This window comes from Ciconia boyciana, chromosome 6, assembly GCF_034638445.1.
Source record: "Ciconia boyciana chromosome 6, ASM3463844v1, whole genome shotgun sequence".
Lineage (NCBI taxonomy): Eukaryota > Metazoa > Chordata > Aves > Ciconiiformes > Ciconiidae > Ciconia > Ciconia boyciana.
This window is the reverse complement of record NC_132939.1, coordinates 47,688,985-47,713,967: the sequence shown is the minus strand read 5'-3', so window position 1 is coordinate 47,713,967 and position 24,983 is coordinate 47,688,985. Positions and strand designations below refer to the sequence as shown.

The window sequence follows — 24,983 nt, the reverse complement described above, 5'->3', positions numbered from 1 at the left end:
TTACAACATTTTGATTAGATTAGAGTTAGCACGGCTTCCTATTTACTTATGATGATATGGAAAAAAGAAAACTTTAAACCTTGCCCAGAAAGTTACACATCATCGGTTTGTATTTTATGTTGTTACACTGGCACTTACTAAAACGAAACATTAACTTTGCATTGAATTAAGGCACTAAATACAGCAAGCATGGCAACTGAGAAGGGAGAACCAATCTAATATTCTAGCTGTCTTCTGTTGTCAAAGACCAGTCCAAAATTAATTGGATCTGAAACAACATGCTAACCGTTGTTTCAGTCATAGAGACACAGGATCAACTAGTAGTGATTGGACTGTGATTTTTCATCCTCTTCCATTTGTGCTTTTAGCAACAGGTAAAAGAAGAGGATCAGGATTCGCGGAGGCTTCACAGGCGACAGGAAAATAGGTAATGGCTTGTCTGGCATGCTTTAGTGAGAAGAAAAGGCCTCATTATGAAACAACAAGCAATAAAACTGAAGTATTCACTGTCCCAAAAGCAGCTACTTTTGGAAGATCAAACCTCTCATAAAGGTAGCGTCAAACTATATGACTGTGACTATTGACACACCACATAAAAGGTTTGGGAGAAGGAGAGAGAACTAGGCCAAGAAAAATAATACAAGCAGTATCCTAGAAAGAACACAAAGTGAAGACACCTCCAAAAGCTAGTAAATCTGTAGCACACACAGTCCTGTCCTCCACACTTAATATTGGGTAGAATGCTGAAAACTATCCCCATCTGGACTGATATGAAGTGGGATCCCTGAAAAGGGAATAAGAAAATTCAGGACCAGATACCTTTGAAAAAATGAAGAAAAATCAGAGCACCAGATATTATGACACAAACTATAAAACTATCACAACAACTTTAACTTTCTTTAAAGCGAACTATGTATTTCAAGAAACAGTTCACAGGAGATGGACCACAGAGCTACCCTTCTTTAGCAAATCCTATTTAAAAACCCAAAATATATGTATGCAAAAATATAAGGGTATTTAGACTATACCTATTTTCCCCATAAATCCAGCCAACAAAATTGTGCGGTCCATTATGACTGCATTATGTTGAGAAATCATTCAATGCACCTTCACAGAGTGTATTTTAGGATCCTGATCCTGCTTTTGGTTGTGCTAATTTTACACTCAGAGGAAAAGAGAGTTACTACCCAGTTACATCTGCGTAAGCAACAGCACTGTTGGGTCCTTCTAAATTCAAACTCTCTCAATGTGCAGAAACAGATAAGATCAGTTTAGGTATCTTCAAGAGTGAAAGGAGAGTATGAGACAAGTATTAAAATAAATACAGAGACAGCAAAAAAATGTTCCGATTCTAGGAAATGACATCAGTCTTCCATTTCAGAACTGTGAGATATGACAGGGATGAGAAACAGAGAGAGGTTAAGAAGAAATGAAGTGATGGAAAACAGTATTTTGCATCAGATATACGACAACCCAAAGCAAGCAAAAACCTTCAATCCTTTCAATGAAAATTAAGAGCAGTTATATTGAAAATTGAATTCTTACCTGGGACGATATACTAGACTCCCCTCAAATAGCATGAGCTTCAGTGCTTGCTGTGGCAGGCTCTTTAACTTACACATTCCGCGAGACCCCAAAAGTACAGGTCTGTTTACCTTTAAAACCATGCACCAGGTCCCTTCTATTCAGTTAACAATGGTGACTGCTTGACCTGAAACTCTTCAACTGATTGGGAATCCCATTTGTCAAGTTACTTTAAAATACTTCTCATTTCAACAGACCCTGGCAGACCCATCTGTATGTGGGTAACTCCCTCTGCACAAGTAAATGTCAGTGTGCCTGCAAGAATGGTTACAGTGATACTTGGTCTGCTCCTGCCTAACCATTATTTTATTCATGCAAGAGTATACAGTTTTTCATCAATCAGTTCCCAGCAGGTTCCCTTCTAGAAAGCAGGACAGATGACCTGAGTCATTGCAACAGGCAGCAACAAAACAAGGTGTTAGAGGGATTAGGAGTAGGGTTGTTCATTTTCAGCGAAGTATCATAAAAAATAAATTAGGAGAATCCAAAGTGTTTTAAAATAAATAAATAAATACAAACCTTCAGAGGAAGACGTTCTTTAAAAATGCAACAGGCTGAACTATTAAAAATGCATGGAAGCAAAATGATTCAAGATGTTTTGATGCTTATGGGGAAACTAACAAAAGCACTGGATTCAGACTGTCTTCCCAATGCTCTGATTATAGGATTCTCTTTTCCCTCTTTTTCTTTTTTGAATGTTTCTCCCAATTACTGCTAGATTTTTATTTGCACGAAAACCAGACCATTGCTCCTTGCTACTAAAGCTGATTTCCCACCTGAAGATAGTCTTCCATAGCTAAGCCTTTAAGAGCCAGCTGTCATCAAAAGTTGAAGATGATGACAACAACATCAGATTGTTGTCCAGTACCAGAGGAACTGATATGGATGCTCAGATGACACGCATCAACAAGAACTATGGTGCAAGTGTTTATATAGAATTACAGGTGGCTAAGCAGCAAGAGCATATGAACTCTTAGGAAGCGAAAGATCCTATTTTTATGCAAATGTCCTCAGCGCTGCTGGGTAAAAACTGGCCATCTCAGCTAGGAGAGATTCAAGACACTTTTTCCTATTACCCACTCTATCTTGAAATAACAGTGTTAAAACTTCAAAGAACAAAAGGAATTAAACAAGAGCTGTCAAGCTCTGAGTCATACAGGACTAATCCCCCATAGCCCTGCAATAGGGCTGAAGAAGGCTGCAGCTCTCAATGTTGGGAACTCATGATCAAGCCTCTACAGCATATCAGGGCTCACAGCTGGAGTAATCACACATCACCCAATGCCTTGGCTTGTCCCTGGCCACAGGCTCCCAGGGACCACTTCCCAAGACCAAGAAACCAATTGCTTCCACTTCCCTGCAAGGTAGGCTCTCAATCAGCTGGCAGTGACCAGGAGGGAAAGCTGATCTATTATCTGCTTATGTGCGGTTTTTTTTTCTATTTGCAACCACAGAGAACCTTTTAAATTTTGCAAATATTGTACATGGGGAAAAAAACCAAACAACTGCTGTCTGCTGTCTAACACTACAAACCTACTCTTAGTCCAAAACCATGACAAAGCTGTTAAGAAACTGCTTTACAGTAAGATCCTCTCAGTGCTGCTACAATTGGCTCTGCTACTTGAAAGCTCTATGTTTGCTTTTGGGGCTGCAACACACTTCTTTCCACCTTCCTGCTGGCTTGGATGGGGCTCACTGGTGAGCAAAAAGATCACAGCCTCTATAAAACACAAGGACCATCCTTGCATTTTAATCCCTTATAGCATTTCCAAAGTGATGTTTAGCTTTCCATAAATCTTTCTACACAGAATCTAACACAGAGGATCTGCCAGTTCAGGAATCTGGTTTCAAGTAAGATAAGCCTCGAAGCACACTTGAGAGCTAAACATCTCCATTCTTTGGGAAGTGCTTTTTACTTTGAGGCCTACGTCAACTTCGACCACCTCTTTGAAGTAGAACAGAAAAGATTGTGTGGGTAACAATCTTTACCCACACAAAGATTGGGTAATTCATATCTAGAATTGGATATGATCTTTCACTATTATTTTTCACGGCGATTTTATAAGCCTTCTTCCCTACTTTTACAGACTGAAAGGTATCTTCAGTGACCCAAAGATTCAGCTGGAATTTATTATAGAAACCTAAGAGTGGTTATATGCTATATAAAAGGTTATCATGTAACTGACAATATACTCAAAATCTAAGACCTAATTTTTCCTTCTTCTATACCCAAATAAAAATTACTTTGAATAAATATCAGGTTAAGTTGTCACCATTCTGAAATAAAGTGAGAGTTTGAGGTGGGTTTGTTTTGTTTTTTAAATATGCATGCCTTTTTTGTAGTGGAGAAGTGCATACAGTACCTGTTGTTATTCTTATGTGGTTCTTTAAAAGTTCTCATAAAGACAACAGGTTACCAGTGAAATATAATATCAGCTCATCAGGTTCCTCAGGTGCTCTTCTGCAAAGCTATAAAATAACAGTTCATCTCCTCCTTGGAGAAACCTAACACAAAATTTTCATATACAATCACCATAAGGTCTTCCCTCCTCCCCGCCCAGCTTCATATCCCATTCAATCCTTCAATTTCAGAAGATTTTTTTTTTAAAAGGAAAGAAAAAAAAAAAAAGAAAAGAAAAGAAAAACAGCTTATAAAACAGCAAAGAAAATAAAGTTATTTTAATATATATAGAAAGAGAACAAAATGAAACTTGAGGGAAAACTTACTGGCGTTACAGTTTATCCTGATACAGTCTAGATGGGGAAAAATAAATGAAAGATGAAATTGCATCCTTCAAGGTAACAGCTGCAGACATCCAAAAACAATCAGTCCACCCTTCCGGGGACAGACACACGCAAAGAGATGTGGCCATTTTATACTTATATACAGTCTGTACAAGTTCAGGAGTGGGTGTATATGTACAGTATATTCTACATAAATATCTGTTACATAAATATATATATATACACACACATATATATATACACATATGTATAGAGAGATACACCAATATACATATATATCCACATGTTGACACAGAAAGCTATTTTCTTTTTACAGAAACCTATGCATCTAAGAGTATCTTCTACTTCAGACCATGAACCGATGTGAATTACAATAAAAAAATTGATAATTAAGGCACAAAAAATCTCCCTCAAAATGCAAGTCATACTCCAGTGTCATTTCGCTTTTTAAAGACCTTTAGCAATTTCTCTAAGAAGCTTGAAGCTCAAAGTCAACCTTTACACTTGGTTTCTTTTGAATTAATTTGTATTGTTACTGCATAAATACACCATCTGTCCAACACAGAATACCTGTAAAATCAGCCTATGAGATTTGTTGGTGCAATATTTAACCCTTTCCAGCTCTCCCAAAGACAGACCCTCTTCTCATTCCCCCAATGCCAGCCCAGAACACTTTTTAATACGTGCACAGACACGTTTGACACTGTCCATTCAGGTGAGGAAAGGGTTAATATACTGCCCAGTTGTGTCCTATCATAAAATGGCCACTTGCAAACAGCTAACCGCACGAACGCCCAGCCCAGATTTCAGCTAGTTCTGGAGGTTGGGAATACTTTTTTTTTTTGCTTGGCAGGGGGAATGGGGATTTCTTTCAAAGGTCCCCAGCTCTGCCAGTTCCTCAGAGCCCAATCTCATCTTGCCATCTGAACGCTAAGACTGAATGGGATGCTCATAACGTTCAGGGAGAAGATGAAATGGGCAGTGAAGTGGCAGATCGGGGAACCTTTGCTGGCCGTGCTTTGTTCAGAGGTTACAGGCAAGGGAGGGTTGAAGAGGGGTACATGGAAAGAAAAATAGTTATGCTTCTGGAATCTAATAAATGGTGACTGAGGAGTCTGCACAAAGAAAACAAGTTGAGGTAGGAGAGCCTGAGCTAGAGGGCTTCTGAGCATTGTTTCTCTCATTTAACACACTAATGCTCAGCATATGTCAGGATATGACCCATAAGAGGATTTTTCATTTATAAATGCCTACTTTCAGCCTTGTGAACACCCATTACTGTGGTATCTGACATGGGCAAGAGCTATCACATCAGTGCCATTATGTGTCTTGGGCCATGCTGACCTTCTCTCAGGAAATCAAGGCCAGGAATAATAGCATCACACTACTGGACAACCTGTCTGGACAACTAAAGCTCTGACCAGCAGGGACAGTGATATTTATTACAGAGATATGGCCCAGCAAGAAAGATTATACAGAATGGCAGAGAAATATAATGCAGTTTGCTGCTTAACTGGACCGATTTTATGTTTACTCAGACAGATGTAGGAAAATTATTTCAGCAGCTGAAACTAAATGCAGTCCTTAAAAAAATGAAAGAGGGGAAATAAGAGTCTATAAATAAAGAGCCATAATGAGCAGGGACACACCAATCAGGAGCAGCATAGCCAGAGAGAGTCTGTTTTCAAGCAGCACTTCTCTTGAGAAAATCTGGGTTTGGTTTTGTGCGATTAGGTTTGTCATGTGTCGTCAACCGCAACAGAAAAGTGGGAGCAAACAGCCCTGGAGCAATTGGTACGATCACCATACAGCGGTGGCTATATCCCTTATAGGAGTTGGGTGGGGTAGGGAGAGCTCTGAAGTACATGCTGGGGAACCTCCCTCTACGACCTGATGGAGAGTGAGAGCAAGAGCAAGAGAGACTCCCAAGTCTCGCTGCAAGCGAGATCAAGAGAGTTGTTACAGCTGGAACAACAGGGGAATTTCTTATGAGCTAAACAGTAAGTGTGCTGGAAAGGGAAACATGGCTGGTCCTCAGCAACATTCACCAAAGTTAGAAACTAAAACCATCGTTGTGTTATTGATGTCTGCAGAGAAGTTTTGCATTTTAAATTTTTTTGCAGTGATACAGAAATAACTACATGTCCCAGGGCTCACCCTCAGGCTGAATCACTGACTGCTCCAGGTGAAGAGGTTGACCTTTCAAACTGAAAACCAGTATAGCCCTTATCCTGACTGCCAGATTTCTGTTTCAAAGGACAGCAAGAGACCAGGCCACTGAGGGGGTTGCCCTGACAACTACCATGGCACTATTAGATCTCCAGACTCTGTCAGCATGAAGGCTCTGCAATGCCATGCAATGGGGTGCCAGGCAGAAACACCCAAGTGCACTCCAGAAGAACCAGCTCCTGAACCGGACTTAGTCCAGCTGGGTCAGCGGTGATCCCATGTGGCAGCTAAGCAACTGCATCTGCCTGCACTGCTACACCAGCACCACCATACTCTCCACGCTACTTTCAAAGAACAAGCACAAGATTTTGTTAATTTCCTTAATTCTGAGCCTTGCCCAAAGCAACCAAAAAAAAATTTCCCATCATTAATATGTGAAGCTGTTTTCTCCCTCTTACATCAGTTTTTAGAAAGGAAGAAAATACCTATTTTCCTCTAAACTAGTACAACACTACAAATCCAAAGCAGAGGATGCTTTCCCTAGCAGTAAGGTGCAGGTTCAGCCTGGTCTTTGGACTCAAAACAGCAGCAGCTGGGGAATTCAGGAATAATTTTAAAAACTGCTTGGGATTCCTCCTGCACAGTACCAGGCCAGTAAGACTTCTGGTAATTGTCATCTGGGGCTCTCAGCCCTGTTATCGGCTTCTACTGATGAGATTTGCTTTATTTAGGTACGGCTGCATTCCTGACTCAAAAGAGGTTTTCCCTTGCTTTAGGTTTTGAAGATGAGTATGCCTAAACAGCTGTAAATCCAGCCACCTGCCTGTTCAGCAATTGGATGAGGAATCTGCAGGACAGCAGTAAAGTGAAAACACAGTCTGTAATTGCATGGGCAGCAGGATGAGCTGGGGAAGACCTTCTACAGTTACTTTCCTTCATTATTATTCCTAATGTAAACCAGAAGCTGCTTCCTTAGTGCTCAAATGGAAGGTTTTCCAGAGCACATCACCTGGAAAATGGGCCAAAGACCCTCTCCTCACAAAAAGTTAAATAGCTCCACTACAATTAGGTAACACTAGGGATTTATTGTTTGAATGGAGATATCTTTAGTAGCAGACAGAAGTCTCTGCAAATTAGGCCTGTGTTTCTTACCATTTGTATCTTTGTGCCTGAAAATAGTGATATTTATTTGACATTGCTAAGGCACTAGGCTGTTTTTTCCTTGAATGAGGAAAGAAAGTCACCTTTGCTGTGTGAGGACAAAGTGTTCCTTCTGATGAGCATCCACATGTGGTTATGGAAGATATAAGGCAAGACTAGGACAAGAAAGATAATTGGGGCCTGACTGTTTCTAAGCTCACTTTAGGTTATTTCCTATGGGGAAACCAGATGAGGTCCTGTGCACACTTTCACCCCATATTATAGTGTGGCTCCTTGCCTCTCTCCTACTTGCATGCAGTCAGGCTGTGCACCCACCTGTAACTGGCAGCTGACTAATATTTTTGCATGTCTATGACAAAAAAAAAAATCAAGAGCCTTTCTATGTACCAATTATAGAAAAGAAATTTATTAATGAGAAACAGTGTGAATGGGCATACACCTGCAGATCTGAGTGTATGATTTGCACAAAAGAAAATTTGGCATAAAAGTTCACATACATTTAAAAAAGAAAAATAGAAAATGTGCCTGCTCTGTTTCCATGTAGGAATGACAAAAGAAACTTTGCATTTTGGAGAGGCAAAGATGTCCTTGACACCCTTGAGGAGGTATCTTAGGAAAAGATAGGCAAGAGGGATGATTACACTTCCTTACAAGAGAACTGACTCAGATTAACAGGAGGCAGGAAGCATTTATTGTAGTCACCTGTGACCTGAAGATAAGTCAAGCCAGGAAGAAAAAAATCTGAAATATTCTTTAATAAAAGTCAGTGACACTATAACCCTCCCACTCATCAGTGGGAGGAAAAAAGTGAAGGTGGAGCTCCCTATTGGACCAGCCATTTCTTTCCCTTTCTGCACATCATCTCAGCATCAGAAATGGTTCCCAAGCATGTTCCACGCCATGATTTGCTTAATTTCTCTCTCTCTCTCTCTCCTTCCACTCTAGACCCATTTCTTCAGAGTCCTTCTCAACAGAAGTGAGATCTGTATCACATTTGGACTTCTAATCTTCACACAACAAACACCCAAACTACTGAGAGACATGCTGTCAACATGCAGATTGCAGTGCCTCAGGCACCCACATGGGAAAGGTCTGAAACAACTTCCTTAGCCCTCCCTCCTTCTTAGAGAATTATTCATCACTACTCTTCCTTTCCCTCCCACCTTCTACAGCAAGCACCCAGCCGCCCATGCCCACCCATGCCTGCTGTACAATGTATCTATCCCCTGTTTGGTTTGGACACTGAGTGCTGAGGAGGTGAGTGGGATATGCCAGCCCCTGCAGGCTGCTCTGTACACTCTGTTCTCAGGGCTGTTTGCTGTGCGGGCCGCAGGCTTCAGGCCTTTGAAGGGTTGAATACCATCTTTTGATTTACCATGGCTGATGGGGTATGGGAAAGCTTTACAACTGAAATACACAGAAGAGTTTAAAAAAAAAAAAAAGAAAAGAGAAAAATAAAAGAAAAAACAACATAGGAAAGACCTTAATAACCACACAAATGATAATAAGTAATCAAATGGAATAGATCAAAGAAGAGAAGAAAGAGACAGCTCTTACTAATAGTATTACATGACTTATAAGAAAAGCACAATTAAATAACTCACCACTCAAAACAGTCTTTGCTTACACACATCCGTCATGGGTTAGACACTCAGGGAGATGCTGACACGTAGCTAGTCAGCACCAAGCATACTCAGGTCTTCAGAGGTGGTGCTGATGACTGGTAAGGGTATTTTGGCAGGGTCAGATAATGAAGATTTGGTTCTTGTTTGTGACATTTTGGCTATGAACAGTCTCCTTAAAGAGTTAGATTTGACTTACAGTAAACAACTGAAAATGAATGGCTCTGGTAAGGTCATTCCTCCTCAAATTCTGTTTCTTCAACAGCAAGGTAACTTTGCTGTTTTGATAGAAGGAAAGTCCTGTTTCAAGGAATATATCTGACAGCTTTATAAATCTGAAGAGAGGAGAGGTGAAGCTCAATCCAGGTTCCAACAGTCTAAACTACCTTTCTGTTGAGTCAGGCATAGAAGGAGAGTGCTGACAGATGCGGCCTGTAGTCACTTTTGGGGGAAGATTCAACCTCAAAAGTTTCCAGCTGAAAAGCTGGCAAATCTGGCATACACATTGCTTCGGTCCCTGCAACTACACAAAAGTAGCCTTCAGTTAACACAGGGTTTGGTTTACAGATTTTGTCCCTGTATTAAACTATCAATTACATATCTCTTTCCAAACGTGTAGACCATATATCAATTCTTTAGCCACATCTTTTAGATGCCAGATAGTAAGAGCTGAACAGTCCACCTCTAGGCTAGGTGGTGGCATAACAGACCCCAGTGAGTGTTAAAAGTGACCAATGCCAATCAGGCACACAATGTTGACAGGCCCTGAGGGAAAATATTGTCTGCCAACGTGATATAAGGAAAACTGGAAAGGAAAGAACAAGCTGTAAAAAACAAGTATATTCAGGGTAATCTAAATATGCCCTCCTCATATTCACACAGGGTCTAAGTCTAGGAGGCCCTGAACACCCAAAAGGAGCAATTCCCCCTATTCTCATTGATTTTAAAGGACAATGAAGATACAACAGAATCAAACAAGTAGTACCTTTCTCAGAAGAAAAAGTAATAATTTTTAATGAAGTCTGGCAGTTTTTATGCTGTAGTACTTTTCATGTGGGAGTATCAAAGGTGATAGAAGCAGCACTTACTAAAATACTACCACATTCCTGGCATGTTGTGAAGTATTCTCCCTTCAACAAAGAGAGAAACTAAGGCATGCAAGGTAAAAGAACTGGCTCTGGGTTACAAGGGGGTAGTGTAGAGCTAAGCAGATACTCAGCTGCCCCATCACTTCCCCGACAGAAGCATGCCACTGCCAAACTTCCAGTGATTAAGTTTATTCTCTGAGAAGAAAATGGCTAGCAAGAACTGCCAAGAAAGGAAACAGTGGGGAAAAAAAAATATCTCATTTTGCCAGATTATTAGCACCAACTGTATTAGATCAGAAGAAAACGCAGACACACACATATATATAAACATGCACTGGAACTTTGTGAAAGATTCTCTTTGCACATGTAAGAATGCTCAACAGCGATTCTTTTGAGCTGTTCTCCAGAGAAACCCTGCAAACCTATTAAATTTTCCTTCACTTAAAGTTCATATAGGCACAGATGGCTATCATCAGAGTGCTGTTTCTCTTTATTTGAGAAGTTACTGTCATAGCTGAAGTTGATCTATTTCCTCTGTCCCTTAGGCCAGTCTGGATAGCACAGCAACTGCTCCTATGCCAGCTAGACACTCAATAGTGCTTTACACTTCTTCAGTCAACCTATGCAGAGCATATATGTATATTCCAAACAGGAATATTCATATTTTTCTTTTTTTTTCTTGTTATTATTATTTTTTTAATAAAAAGCAAGGGTTTCTGTAGCCCTTTAGATGGAGACTCTTTGCTTTTAAGAGATATGACCTTGTTTAAATGCATCTTCTTCTCTTCACTTTCTTATTCCAAAAGCAGATATTAGGGTCTGACTTGCACTTTCAAAGCAAAAAAGGCACTAGAAGCAATTTTAAAAAAACAAGCTAGTTCCAGAGGACAACTGTTGGATATTGCCCAGGTGAGGATGAGGAACCCTAAAATCACCACTCAAGCTCACCTATGGTGCAGCAAGACCTTGATAAACTTACCATATCTAGCTAGGACAGGAGTTAAAAAACAAGAATCATTACTACAGGCATGGGTGTATAATACCTTTTTTTTGCCCTCTACAAAGCCACTACATGGTTTGCTCCTGATATCACCACAGCAGGGCTTTGAAGATGCTGATACTGTTAGCTCAAAAAATGCAGAAGCTTGTTCCAGCGGGGCTTTGAATTTTGAAAGCTGACACAAGCTTTCACAGACCATGCACACATCTTCATATAGAATACCCTACATATTAGAAGAGGTTTAACACTTCACACTATCATGATAGTTCTGACTCATAATCTCTTCTTAGTTATATTCCTGGATTCACATGAAGCAACAAGTTGCATCACTGAAAAGTGAAAGAAAGCTTCAACTCGTGTATTTATATTCTTTAAAAAGGGTATTTGTCATTCAGTACAATACTTAAAGACTGGCAAGAAAAAGGATTGAGGCTAATCTAATAGCACATTCACTCCCTAATTTTTTTTAATTGTTGTTATTTTTGGACTTGTTTCTAATTGTCTTTTTTTATTATTTTCTGGGAAAGTGTAACTCTAAGGAGACAGAACACAACCCTTTGGGATGAGGGGGATGCACTTTTATTATTGTTGCCTTCATTTTAATAAAGACATAATAAAAAAACCCCTGGCTTTTTTATGAGATAGAAAAAGCCCTAAAGGCTGAAACATATAGCAATTAGAAAATAGAAGTAATTAGTGAATTCATAAAATAGACCAAGTTGTATCAAACGCTGCCAAATTCTGTAAAGGGCATGGGATTCACAGGACTTCTGCTTGCCACCACATCCATTTTGCTTTCCTCCCACATTTGGCTTTGACTGTTTTGAGTGATGCTGGATGAATGAGGGATGTAACTGATCAAAAGATGGACCAAGCAGCATGTCTCACACAGAGCTCACCAGTCCCAGACCAAGAAAGGAAACTTAAAAACTTAAAGACTTAAAAACCAACACTGTCCATAACGAAGAACTGACAGCAAATCTTCATGCAGCAATGCAGAAGAGAATTTCTCTCCGCAAGAGAATATCATTATGACAGTCTCAGCAGTTATTTTAGAAATCAATCCAATCCAATCAAACCAACAAAATGATTAAAAAAACACTAATCACAAGCCCAAACTAATAGTGAAGGGGCAGTGGAAGGTTTTTATACGATACCTAAATTGACCATAAGTTTGACACGGCCTCCATCCAGCTCCAGGCGCAGAGTGTCAGCAGAGTCTCGTGAGGTGGTTGCCATCAACAGCCCATAAGCGCGCTGGGATGTGAAACGGAAGGACACGTCTTCTGCTTCTGTGTGCATGACCATAGGCATAATGATCTTCATGTACATGCTGCCATCATAGCTCAAGATAGAGGCCTCTGCAAAGAATCAGCAAACAATTGCAAAAAATGAAAAGAAGTTACACCTCTGTGCGACCTTCCTTCCTGAAGAACCCTAACATCTATCACAGAGCACTGTGTTTACAGAGACCATACCACTTACCACAGAAAGGTATGTAACTGGGGAAAAACACAGCAACTGTTTAACTGCATCCAGCAACCCTATGTGGCAAGTATGAGCAGCAAACATAAAGATATGGTATTCATCACAACTGGAGGCAGCAGTACCCATGGACAATCCCCAAGGACAAGCATGTTAGCACAGGGCCCTTTTGTGATAATGAGCTGGCAAAGCCTCCGTTTTTCACATCTTCCAGAAAACGCAATCTCCTCCATTAGTCCAGCCTTCCCTAGCACTAGCTGTAATGACTACTTTAAATAATGTCTACAACACTTCTAATAGAGCATTCAGTCTTGCCTTTGAAGGCTCAGAGTTCCTATTTCTGGTACTCTTAAGAGCTGTTGCTTATTTAGAGAGGAATTTCATTTCATTGCTAGCACTTTAAAGAAAAACAACAACTGTATGAAACAAGTTTCCTAACAGGTCTTTTCTGCATCTGATTTGTGCTGCTTTGTGATTTTATATTTTTCCCCTCCTTACTAACAGCTGTTAGTAGAGCTCTGCTGACACAACCAATGGCACTGCAATGCAAATGAAGAAAGGAACAAACCAAACTCGATTGCAAGTTTAAGTGTCATTCAAACACAGGAAAAATCAGAAGATGGAGGCACTACGAAAGCCAGGAGGAGGAGGAAAAAGAAAAAAAACAGCAAGGAAAGAAATTATATTTGTCTATCATCTCTGAGGATGTCAAAGAAAATGGGAAGTTCAGCTGAGGAAAGGAGTTATAGTACTTAACATTTTCTATTTGTTCAGGGTCGTGCCTGCAGAAACTGATTTTCTTCTCTAAGGGGGTAGGAATTAAAGTCTCGTGATAGAACTGCAGTACCCACTACGGCATGGCAATCATTGTTTCAGTCTGGGAATATGCTCCAAAGCATTTTTATCCATAAAATTTACAAATCTACATAGATATATTAGTGTATGAATCAGTGTCCCTTCTCCTCACAGCCAACCCCCACCAAATGCAGAGCTGTAGAGATTGCTCCATGTAGGACTCCTACCACAAAACTACATATAAAACTCCCAGAGGTTAAAAGAAAGACCAGTTCAGCTCCCTAGGCACATGGAAGGATTGCTCCATAAAGCACTCTTACCAGTGCCTCATCCAGTTGAGCTACATTTTTCTCAAACAGTTGGGATTCTCACCAGGCACCCCACACACACCCCAGAAAGCTAACACCCCATCTAATTTAAACAACAGCAACAACATGTATTTGGAATCTAGATGTTCTCCTTATGTTTCACCCCTTTGTCCCATATTTCTCGGACAGGCCACTCATGTTGACAGGAACAGGACTTCAAGAGGGAAACAGCAAGCTTGGTAGAGCCAATCGTTATGTCCTCTCAGTCCCTAAATGTTAGATGCTAGAATAGGGTAGATGGATGGGAAACTGAGGAACAGCCATATGTCCATGCTGGAAAAAACCCATGGCTGACTCCACAATGGCCAGTAACAGAACTGCAGTGTGTAATAACTATGCAAATGAGGTGATAAATAAGGATATAAGTATCAAGCTGATAAAGTGACAGAGGAGACGTGTATATGGTTACAAAACATTTGGTGGGGATCACTGTGGTTGTGCTGGTGCAGTGACCCACCGCACTAATAGCTGGTATGCAGCACCTCTCTGGTCATGGGACATACAAACCCATTAAGAAGAAACCTTTTCTGGGAGCACCATTAAAATAAGATGGCTGTGAACAGCATCCCTTTTCACCAGTTTTCTTAGCTGCGCTCCCCACACACTGTCATGGACTGTACACGTAACACCCACTCAGCCATACATACACCTTCTGGGTACCAGTTGTCAGTGCTGCCCTAGGGACACACATCTTCGCTTGGCCAAGAAACAGAGAAGGAAAGAAAGCTTCCTTCTCAAGGTGGGGGAATGGTTTCTTCTTTTCAAAGCGCAATTCTCTTCCCCCTCACGTCTGCACCTCTTACTTGCCACCCACAGCTGCAAGCTGGAACTAAATGTACTGTATATTATACATACACTCAAAGGCAATCCGTATGTACACACAAACCCTCCTTGCTCTCTTTCTTCTCTCTCTCTCTGCGGATTGTATTAGAAAATGCAGTCAAGCATGAAATGGCTCTTTTGACGCCTTCAGCTCAGATGTGCCTTGCATGAAACAGTTGCTTGCCCTAGTGGCTGAATAGCTGTGAGAAGGGGGTTGGAGGATATCAGGACTATGCGTGGGAGTAGCTGACACAAGTGCCCCAGCGCTGCTGCTTCCTTCTCCACAGCACCATGCATTAGGTGCTTTGGAAACACGGGTTTTTCTGCAGACAGTAGAAGACAACAAACAGAAAGCGTAGTAATAATGAGTCTCTTCCCTTCAAAAACAATTCATGTCCTTCAGCTCCACTGATCCCATTGCCAGAAAATTACTGTCCTTAGACAAGAAATCCCAACCATTATTATTATACTTATGTAAGAAGGACCTGAAGAACACCCAGAATTGCTGAAGATGGCACAAAAGTCTAAACAGCGTTTCAACTGACATCCCACAGTAGCCTAAGTCAGGTATTACTGTCCCTTCTCTGGTCAGTCTGCTAGAAACAGGGAGCAATGAATCCTTGTAACAGTTAAGCAGATAAAATTAAATAGCCTGAAATAGTTGAAACAGCCTCCACACAACCATAGGAGAGGATGAGTTTCTGTTCTTGTGTGTGCCCTATGCTGACCTGAGCCTGGCCCAGCTCAGACTGCCTATGCACTTGACATCTTTTAAAAATGAGATTTCATTCTCACCTTGCAAGTCTTCACCATCTGGAGTATCTGGGAGCTTTTTCAGCACATCTCCTTGCAAGCAGACCATTTCCTCCAGCTACGAAAATACCCCTTCAGAGGAGGGTATTGCCTAGTAGCAGTCATACAAATAAAACCTATCTCCTAGTCCTGACAGTCAGTCCCCAAAACTCGAGGAAGGCATGTTACAGCTGAGCAACACATACAGCAAATCTGCTCAGGGTTGAATGTAACCTGGCAACAACTAGGTGACCTCAGCCTCCTAGGCACCTGTGCTGGCAACTTCTGCCTGAATACAGGCATCCATTCGATTGTCCTCAGCCATCTGCAGCAATGGGACTGTAATGCTTTTGTACAGCACCATAAATACAGGCAGAAGCACAGTTATCCAAGTTTAAAATACACGCACATTCCTTCCACCCTTCTACTTTTAGGGTAGCTATTACACTTGGATGTCTCACAGATGTGCATAGGACCAATGGGTGAAACCATGTTTCAGAGACCCACAGATTTGTACAAAAAGATGCAGAGTGGCATTTATTTGCGATCCCAAAGCCAGAAGCTTCATTGCCATTAGCTTGGGAATGGGAAGAGGAAGAAACCAGGTGCTGATTCAAAACCACCCTGACATAATGCCAGAGATCTGTGGAAATCAATGTTATTAGGAGCGATTAGCTTCCCAGTCTTGTGCTCTGAGACCCTGCCAGCTTTAATTTTACACTTAGCATCCAAAGGAGCAATTCACTGCTGCTTCCCCACAAGGCTCTGCATAAACCTCCTGGGGAGACGGCAACATGTGTATTCTTAAAATACAGACAGAAAAATATTCAAGACCTCTTCATGCTCTTTCTGCTGCTTTCTAACCTTTGTCTTGTATTAATCTTCATTCTTGGCCTCCTTCCTTTCTTCTCTCTTTTAGTTTTTCTGTAGTCTCCTGTTCTTCCCTGGGGTCTCTTCCCCCTGCCTCCCAGGCTACAATATAGCTTTCTTCCTGAAATTTCCAGAAATATGACAGTGCAAAAAGAAGGGAAAAATATCCTCCCTTCACAAAAAGTTTAGCTGAAGTCACCAACGACAGCAGTTCAGGGCACACGACGTGTTCCCCCTAGCTACATTTGCAAGAGTCAGCTATTGCCACCCGCTCCTACGGAGCAGAGCTTCCAGAGACAAGCGTCACCAACTGGAGAGGCACGACACACCTGGCAAGGAGCAAGTGTGGCAAACAGGTATGCTGGTTCAAAACTATGGGGGAATATAGATCAAACGTTTCCACCTTCTCGCAAAAATTCAAATATCCTTAAAGAAAAAGTGCCAAAGCTTTGTACCCACAAACCAGACAAAACTTTCCTGTAGGCTTTACACAGCACACCTCTTTCCCTCCCGTATCCACTAGCAGATACATGGCCATAAATAAAAACAACCTTGATTTTCTGAAAACCAAAATTACACTTAAAACAAACAAACACAGAAAAAAAACAGAACTGAAAAAAAGGCCTAAAAAAAGAAAAATAAATCCTCATTCCTGTCCAAGTGGATTCCATACCGATGAGTTTCAACAGCAGGAGTCTGGCAAGTAATTTGGGGAGCCTGGATGTAATCATTCAGACAGAAATCTGACTAGGACCCAGGAGATAATGCTCCTTTTTTGGTGGAAAAAATGTCATGGGAACTATAAGTGCTCACAAGTGGTTACAACCTTGCACGTCATCCAGCAGGATGGGAGCTGGGAGCTGTGGGGCTCCCAGGGCCAGGCCCTCACTGCCCAGGGCTGTCCCACACACCCAAGGAGGCGAGCACGACAGACCTGCAGATGGTGGCCAGCTCCAACCAAGAGCCCAGGAAACGTCATGGCAATAAGGTAGGTCCGGGGTCAGGCCAGGAAGTCAATCCACAGGCCAGGGCTAAGATCAGGTCCCACAATCACCAGGCAGAGCCACGGCGACAGAGACTGGACACGGGCCTGGCTCGGCAGGGCCCATGGCCAGGCAGGGCTGTGGGGAGCTGGAGACCAGCCCTGCTGCGGCATCTCTGGGGCAGGGGCTGATGGCCCCAGGGGGCTGACATGGGGTCCTGGGCCGTGGGCAGGCCAGGGGAGCCCCGGGGGGCTGACATGGGGTCCCAGGCCGTGGGCAGGCTGGGGGAGCCCTGGGGGCCAGGCAGGGCCTGTCAGTGCCCTAAGGGCCCTGGCAGCGTGGAGCCAGCGGAACCGTGCTCTGGCACTGCTCCTCACTGATGCAGAAGAAAAGTCCATGTTTACTAAATGCACTACGACACCTTTTGCAGCAAATTGGATTTTCCTTGGATATCTCCCATCTAGGTGCCACTGGACCTCACCTTATTTGGCTAGCCTGCCAAATAGGAAAGAGCAACTCGAAGGATGTAAATGTAATTCACTAGCACTGAGAGGGACAACAACAGAGAACACAAAACCAGCTTTAAATACCTGCCTAAAGAGAACCATTACGTTAGAAATAAGAATGGGTTTTATTAGTCCAGCAAAATACCCTGTAAATAATATCACTAATCAGCCACTGATAGGTTTATTGTGCTAGTAAGAACAAAGCTGTTCTGCTTTAAAGATTTCAGCCTGACAAGATGTCAATAGCATTATCATCAGTTGTTATGCACTGGAAACTCATGAAGATAAAACAGTTAAAATCTTGGACACACACAACCTCAGAAATGTAAAGAACCTGGACTGGGTTTGCTGGTGCTTAATCTCCCTCACAGACCAAAGTATTTTTGCAACATCAATCCCAATTTTTCTTTGTTTCAAATTAAGATGACACCTTCCTTCCCTGCTCCCAGTGGGTATACAGCTGCTTTACAAGAGGACCTTTGTATCCTGAAGCTCAGCATACCATTACCCCAGCTCCCTCACTCTGTTCTAGACTAAGTAAACCCCTTTCATTCAACCTCCTAGCTTTTATTTTCTAAAACTTGCCTCTTCTTCTTCTCACCTCTGTGTTCTCTCTGATTTGTATACTACTTTCTTAAATTCAAATACTCCAATTTGAATAGCGTATGTCAGTTAAGACCAAACAAGCACTAAAAGTAGAATAATTACATAAGACGCCCTTATCAGTACAGTGTGTACAAAATATTTCCAAATGAGCAGCAAATGAGAGAGATATTAGAGCTAGCTTCAAGGCATTCATCACATTTTCAGGGATGCAAGAATACTGGTGGAGCAGTAATAATAATTGTCACTTATAAGGCCACCACTATAGACAAAAATTGCTAGCAGATGTTTACATAGGCCAGATGACATCCAGATGAATATTTTTCATCAAACACATTTTTTCAAAACCTTGCAAAATTTATTTCATTATGTTATTTAAAATTTTAACATGCTTTTAACATACATTTTAGTCTGAAAATAGCCCAGAAGTGTGGGTTGGTTCATATAAGAAACGCCTGAAGAACACCTGAACTGCAAATCACACCTATTTATTCATCTAGAAAGTCAGAACAGAATAAATACCCTATTCACCATTTCCCTTTCCATACCACTGTCTGCTCCCTGGTTCCAGTATCTTATATATTTCCTATCTTTTTCCTTTGTGGTTTTTCCAAACACAAGCAGAAACATCAAATTACTGCAGAAAAAATTATTGCCTAAGTATCCACTAAATGGAAGACATACAAAAATCTAGGCAAAGGCAGCAAACTAAAAGCCCCAAGCAACGCATCTGTATGAAAGTGCAGGGTTCATTGCAAGTACTATAATGTCCTTTCTCAGACAAAAAAAAAAAATTAGCTTGATTCATAAATTTTAGACATTGAAATGACATTGGTTATGAACAGAAGCAATTCTGAATTTTTTTCAGAACTACACTTTTTTTTTTTCTGAATCCAAAATTAACACCTAGTTGAATATTATAAGGAGGTTATATAATACCAAAATTCTGTAAACCAGTCCTGAGAATTTTCAGCTCAAAGTGGGCAAAATCTCAAGGAACTAGTTAAAACTGTGAAGCTTCCACCATTGTAAGGGAAAATTGCACCAGATTTTTGACTGTCTACAACACAAGCTTCTAAATTTTAAACTGACCTAGAGAAGGCATATTAGGATCCAAGATCCCAAATCTCCCTCCACTAATAATCCTCACAAGCCTTTGCACTCTGGATTCTAGCTTTGTTTAACTTCTGTAATGAACCAGCTCTCCAGCTCCCGAGGCTAACCTGTGGCTACCCCACAAAGAAGTATGTACCAATTTCCATCAGCATCAGGCTTGGTATGTATTTCCTCTCCTCTTGCCATCACCACACACAAAAGAGGATAAGTTAATTAAGGGGTGTTGTCAGGTGGGGAGTTACAAAAAAAAAAAAAAAGCCTTTAATCCACAATGAAAGGTAAATGTTATCTAATAAACTTTGCATCTCCCTTCTTCGGGCTGTAATCATAAAGAACTGGGCTAGGGAGGAACTGTAAGAGCACTGAGTAGCACAGTGGAAATATTTGCAGACAGAGGAAACTGTAGCTTGTAAATGTTATTGCTAGCCCTTGGAGGTGATGAGTGAGGCTGTATTGCCATACTGAGGCTTGGCAGTGACACAGGGGAACCAAGAAGGAGCACATGGGCTCTTCAAACTTACTCCAAATGTCACTAACATTTACAGAGCTGTGTACAACTATTTGGGAAGAAATCTCTGGCAAGAAGGCTAAGGGTAGAAGAAGAATTGCTCCTCTAAGCCAAGGAGTGTAATAGGGAAGGCATGGGGAAATCTACTACTAAGATGATAGAGTTTGCATGGCATGGGTGATACAGTTTAGAATGTGATGTGACTTCTGTTTAGTTATAAGGTCTCTGAGTCCTCTTCATGGCACTGTCAAGCTGCATGAAGCATCTGATCACTCTCTTCTCAGTAGTGTTCCCTAAGAAAGGGGGATTACAGTGAAGATGGAGTTTGCATCGTCTCAGAGGTATACAGTGAAAAAAAGAGGCAACAGACACAATTTGCAGCAATGGAAATTCCAGAAAATTATAAGGAAAAAATTACACAACGCAGGTAGCCATGCACTGCAACAGAAAGGCTGTAGAAACTCCACCCCTGAAAATTTTCAAAACTCAACTGGATAATGCCTTTAATAACAGATTCTGCTCTTGAAGTTGGCCCCACTTGGAGCAGGCAGTTGGGACAGAGATTTCCAGAGATCTCTTTCAACCATGATTGTGACAAGTGCCAGAATGTACCTATTTCACTGGTTATTGCACCATTTCACAGACATCACCTTAAACCTGCAAGTTGCTAGTGATCTGAGATGGAAAAGACTTTGCCTTGTGAGTTATCACATTAATGGGAATGCTGCTTACAGCATGTTGTCAAGACTGAAGAAACACAAGATTCAAAACTTTGCTCTCCCACAGGCACTATATGTCCTTGGGCAAATTCTTTATCCCTGCTGAATCATCTCAGAACAATTACAGTTGAGAACCAAACATATTATGAGACTACTAAACACATCCAACTGTTGTGCTTTCAGTCCTTTTCTCCCACAAGTCAGGATGCTCTCACTGAACTGGTGTGTCACACACTGAACATCTCCCAGTGGCTGCTGACTCTCAGGTGAAAATTGAAAGGCTTCTAAGTGTGGCTCTCAGCAGTAAAATTTGCATTACTTCCCCAAATTTCCAGGAGATGAGGGCTCTGCTACTAAAATCCACAGATGTAGGAAAGCTACTAAAAAGGTAGTTATCACCAGCCTACCATCTTTGAAAAGCAAGGCTATAATGTGAACTACATTCATAACCTTGTGTAAAAGCACAAACAACCTCCTCTCAGTACTGCTTTTTGAATGCTGGAAAGAAAAACAGTAACTCTGTTGGTTTAGGGAAGGTTCACAGCATGGACCAGAACAACCCTCAATTTCCTTTTCTTCCTTTTTCTCATCTGACAGCCCCAAAATCCTGAACTTTGTAAAGTCCTGGAAGAGGTGCTTTAATAGGACAGGGAGCAGAGGGGAAAACATGGGTCTACAAACTGTAGGGTAGACTTGTCCACAAAAATCACAGGTACACCATAGTGTTTTTGAAAAAGAAACAATTCTTCAAGCCAGGAAATCTCTGATTTAAGAGGGGCCAGAAGTGAGAGACCACCATGCTGAAAATAAGTAGGCAGAGGAGCGGGGTAATTATTTATAACTAATGTAAGGCAAGCAGCTTCACAGAAAAGGGAATATCACAACACTCACAAAGGCTGACAAATAGGTCATCTTTGGGGGAAGCCCGATACAACAGAGCAGGTAGCAATTAGGAGGGTAACAGCAGCATACGTGCTGTGGAAAAATGCAGGATAACATGTAATTTGGGGTTTCAGACTACAACTTCCAAACTTAAAATATAAGATAAACTAAGCTGAGTTTATAATACTGGGACCTGGGGGAAGGTCCTTTCAGAGCCTTTTCTTCTCCTATCAGAGAGCTACTGCTTTCCCTAAAAACATTTGCAAAACCACTAATCCCAGGGTGGTGCCTGCCTGAGAACAACGCTCAGTCAGTGCAGCACAGACAGTGCAGCAATGATGATACCGTTTTCCAGGCATCCCACAGGCTCTGTCCACTCCTAATGAAGTCATCATCAGAGATGCAACGGCCAGGGCTGCTCACCCAGCTAATTGCAACCACTGTCCAATTATTGTAACCATAATAAAGAGGAAAAGAGAAACAGAAACTAGTAGTTGGCATCAGATGGCAGTTGATATTGCCAAGATCATGAAGGCTGAAGCAAGAGATACATGTTCAAGCCTGTAAATTTCACTAGCAGATAAAAGAAATTAAGTCCTACTTTCAAGCCTTTTGAAAACATGATTGTCCTGCAGGCCAAATTCCACTGTATGACTCTGGTACCTGTAAAGAAATGTGTTTACAAAAAAAAGGAATTTCAGATAAAAAGGAAGAAAAAAAGAACTGACATAGGCACGTGTGGTGCCTCTGTACTAATGAAGACTCAAATTACCCAGAATTTCCTTGTTTAGACAATTAAAGGAATGTCCATGAGCTGTCCCTCTCTGACTCCATACATGACCAAGTGCAGTTTCTCTGTTACAAAATCAGTATTTCTTGGTAAGGACAGAGTTAGCAATTCATAGTCCAAAACACTGGTTATAATTATGCAAAATCATACAGTTATTAAACTCTTACAAGCCTATCTCAAATGCTAAAGGCTGTGGTGCAAGATCTTCTAGTGCATAGACTAGCATTCAATGGATGGGTTTACAAACAACAGCAGCTAGCCCAAACCCTCCGTCCAAAACTCAAAGATTTATATTTATGGAGAAGAGAGTTCCATTAATCTTTTTCTTCTTCTGAGCTCCAAGAGCCTTTATGGGAATTGTAAAAGATAATAAATACTACTTCTTGGGGAAGCTGTGAATGTTTAGTCAGTGTTGGCAAATTCTATGAAATCCTCCAGTCAAAAGAACTGTAGATGTATAAATTATGACAGCAGCTATGACCCTAAAGCTTTCACATTCACCACTGTGCTGCCCATTTTATGCACTTTGAAGGTCAGGGCAGCAGTCAGAATACAATGAAGAGTGTCATACTCCAAAAGCACCAGCCTGACGCCACAGTTAAGTAAAGCTGAATCTTCTTCAGCTGCTTCTATCGGTAGACTTACTGAGATAGTTCCTGAGGCCTAAGTCTATTCCGATTCAAAACAAGACCAAACCTTGAAATCACTAGGTATCTTAGACTGAAAATGTCGTTTATATGCAGAAGATTTTCAAATCACTTTCTACGGTATCTATGACTTTTGCTGAAATGCTTGAATCTCTCCTGCTCCTAACTGAAACTGGAAAGCAGTCACATCATTGCCCCTTATCAAGACATTTGCATCCACTTATAGATAAGATGTGAGAATGTACCCACGTCCTGTATTGTTCTCTTTATACTAGACCTAATGGAAAACTCCGAGTTAAGGGAGTCTTGATGGTGAATAACCTATTTATCCTGTCTAAAGCACTTCTGTCCACTATAAGAAAGTCCAGAGGGACATTTACTCTCCAGATTGCTAGCAGCAAACCAGATGTGGTGTATTTTGTTACAACATTTCTGATCCATTACATCAAATTATGCCAGATTAAATGCAGCCCACCAGGGAAAAGGGTTTCCTCAGACCTGTAAATTGACTCAAACATAAAATTCAGTGTCTGCTTATCAGTGACTGCACCTCCTGCATGACATCACTTTCCATACAATTTCTTCACTCGATGCTAGGCAGCATACCTGCAGAATTAACTGTCTGGGAAGGAACTTCACAATGAGTGGGCAGGTAATAAAAAGCTTCATTTCACCATGGTGTTTCTCAGGTTTTCTAGGTTCCTGAACAACCTCTTTACATGCTAAACCTGAAAGTCACACAGATTAACAGCAAGGAAGAATTGGTTCCCCCACAGCATCAGTGTTAGTCCTCGTACTGTTCAGAACAGCAGTAAGGACAATACAGTCAATATCCCTGTCTCAAGGGTGGGATGAAGAATTCAAACATCAACCACTCATTCGTAAAGACCAGAGTTCATAGATACCTTAGAGAAAAACAGGAGTTTTGTAGTCTCAACCTAAAGATAGGTTTTTCCACATCCTAAAATTGCTGTTTAGAATGACCTTCAGGGCTGCCCATGCTCTAAGGAAGTCCAGGACAGAGAGAGGAATAAAGCTACCTATCACAAGTACAACATGTTTGCTAACCTAGATGGCAGACAGGAAGTTCAATTCCTAAGAACAGATTCAGAATTCTAATAAAAATTTAGATGTTTGATAAAAAAGTCAGCAGCCACAGCCTTAATGCTCTGTACAGTGGAAAGAATGGTTTGCTTTCACCTAAAATGTCTCCCAGACTCTTAAGTGCAGGAGAGATGGAACTAGGAGAGTAAATTGCAAAAGCCATCCCATTTAGCTTAGTGGGATCACAGGTAAGGTCAGGACAGTTAATCACTATCTATTTGCTGAAAATTACCCATAAAGGTAATTAGATGCATCATGCTCTTACAGCAATTAGCTCTTGTTGATATGAATATGAAATAGGTACCTAGTAAGAGTTAACTCTGTAACAAAATAAAAGGAATGAATCAGAACAAAGAGAACATTCAAAGATGGAAGGCTAAAGTAAGTTTGGGGGATGGCCAGACATTCAAATATATGTTTGGAGGACTGGAGAATGGTTTCACATGTGTTATTTGGCCAAACCCCTAGAGTGTATCAGATAAAGTGAGATTATTAGAATGGAGCCCAACACAATTTAACAAAGCATGGTAAAAGCAGATGGGAGCATGACTATCAAATTAACTTTGTATAAAGGCTGTGGCAAATCCATCATGAGGTTTTCCAAGGCTCTGAGACAGCCTGACT

General features: G+C 41.2%; 1 protein-coding gene across 9 annotated transcripts in view; it reads right to left on the bottom strand.

The window, feature by feature from the left end:
• Positions 1-24,983, bottom strand: part of NRXN3 (neurexin 3) — a 984,600-nt gene that overhangs the window by 667,852 nt on the left and 291,765 nt on the right. For 7 of the 9 annotated variants that reach the window (XM_072864172.1, XM_072864170.1, XM_072864171.1 and 4 more), the window contains 2 exons: positions 12,527-12,730; positions 4,312-4,338 (listed from right to left, as the gene is read on the bottom strand). In XM_072864172.1, the coding sequence (XP_072720273.1) occupies positions 4,312-4,338; positions 12,527-12,730 (231 nt within the window). The remainder of the gene's footprint in view (positions 1-4,311; positions 4,339-12,526; positions 12,731-24,983) is intronic. The other 2 variants (XM_072864177.1, XM_072864175.1) reach the window with 1 other exon arrangement.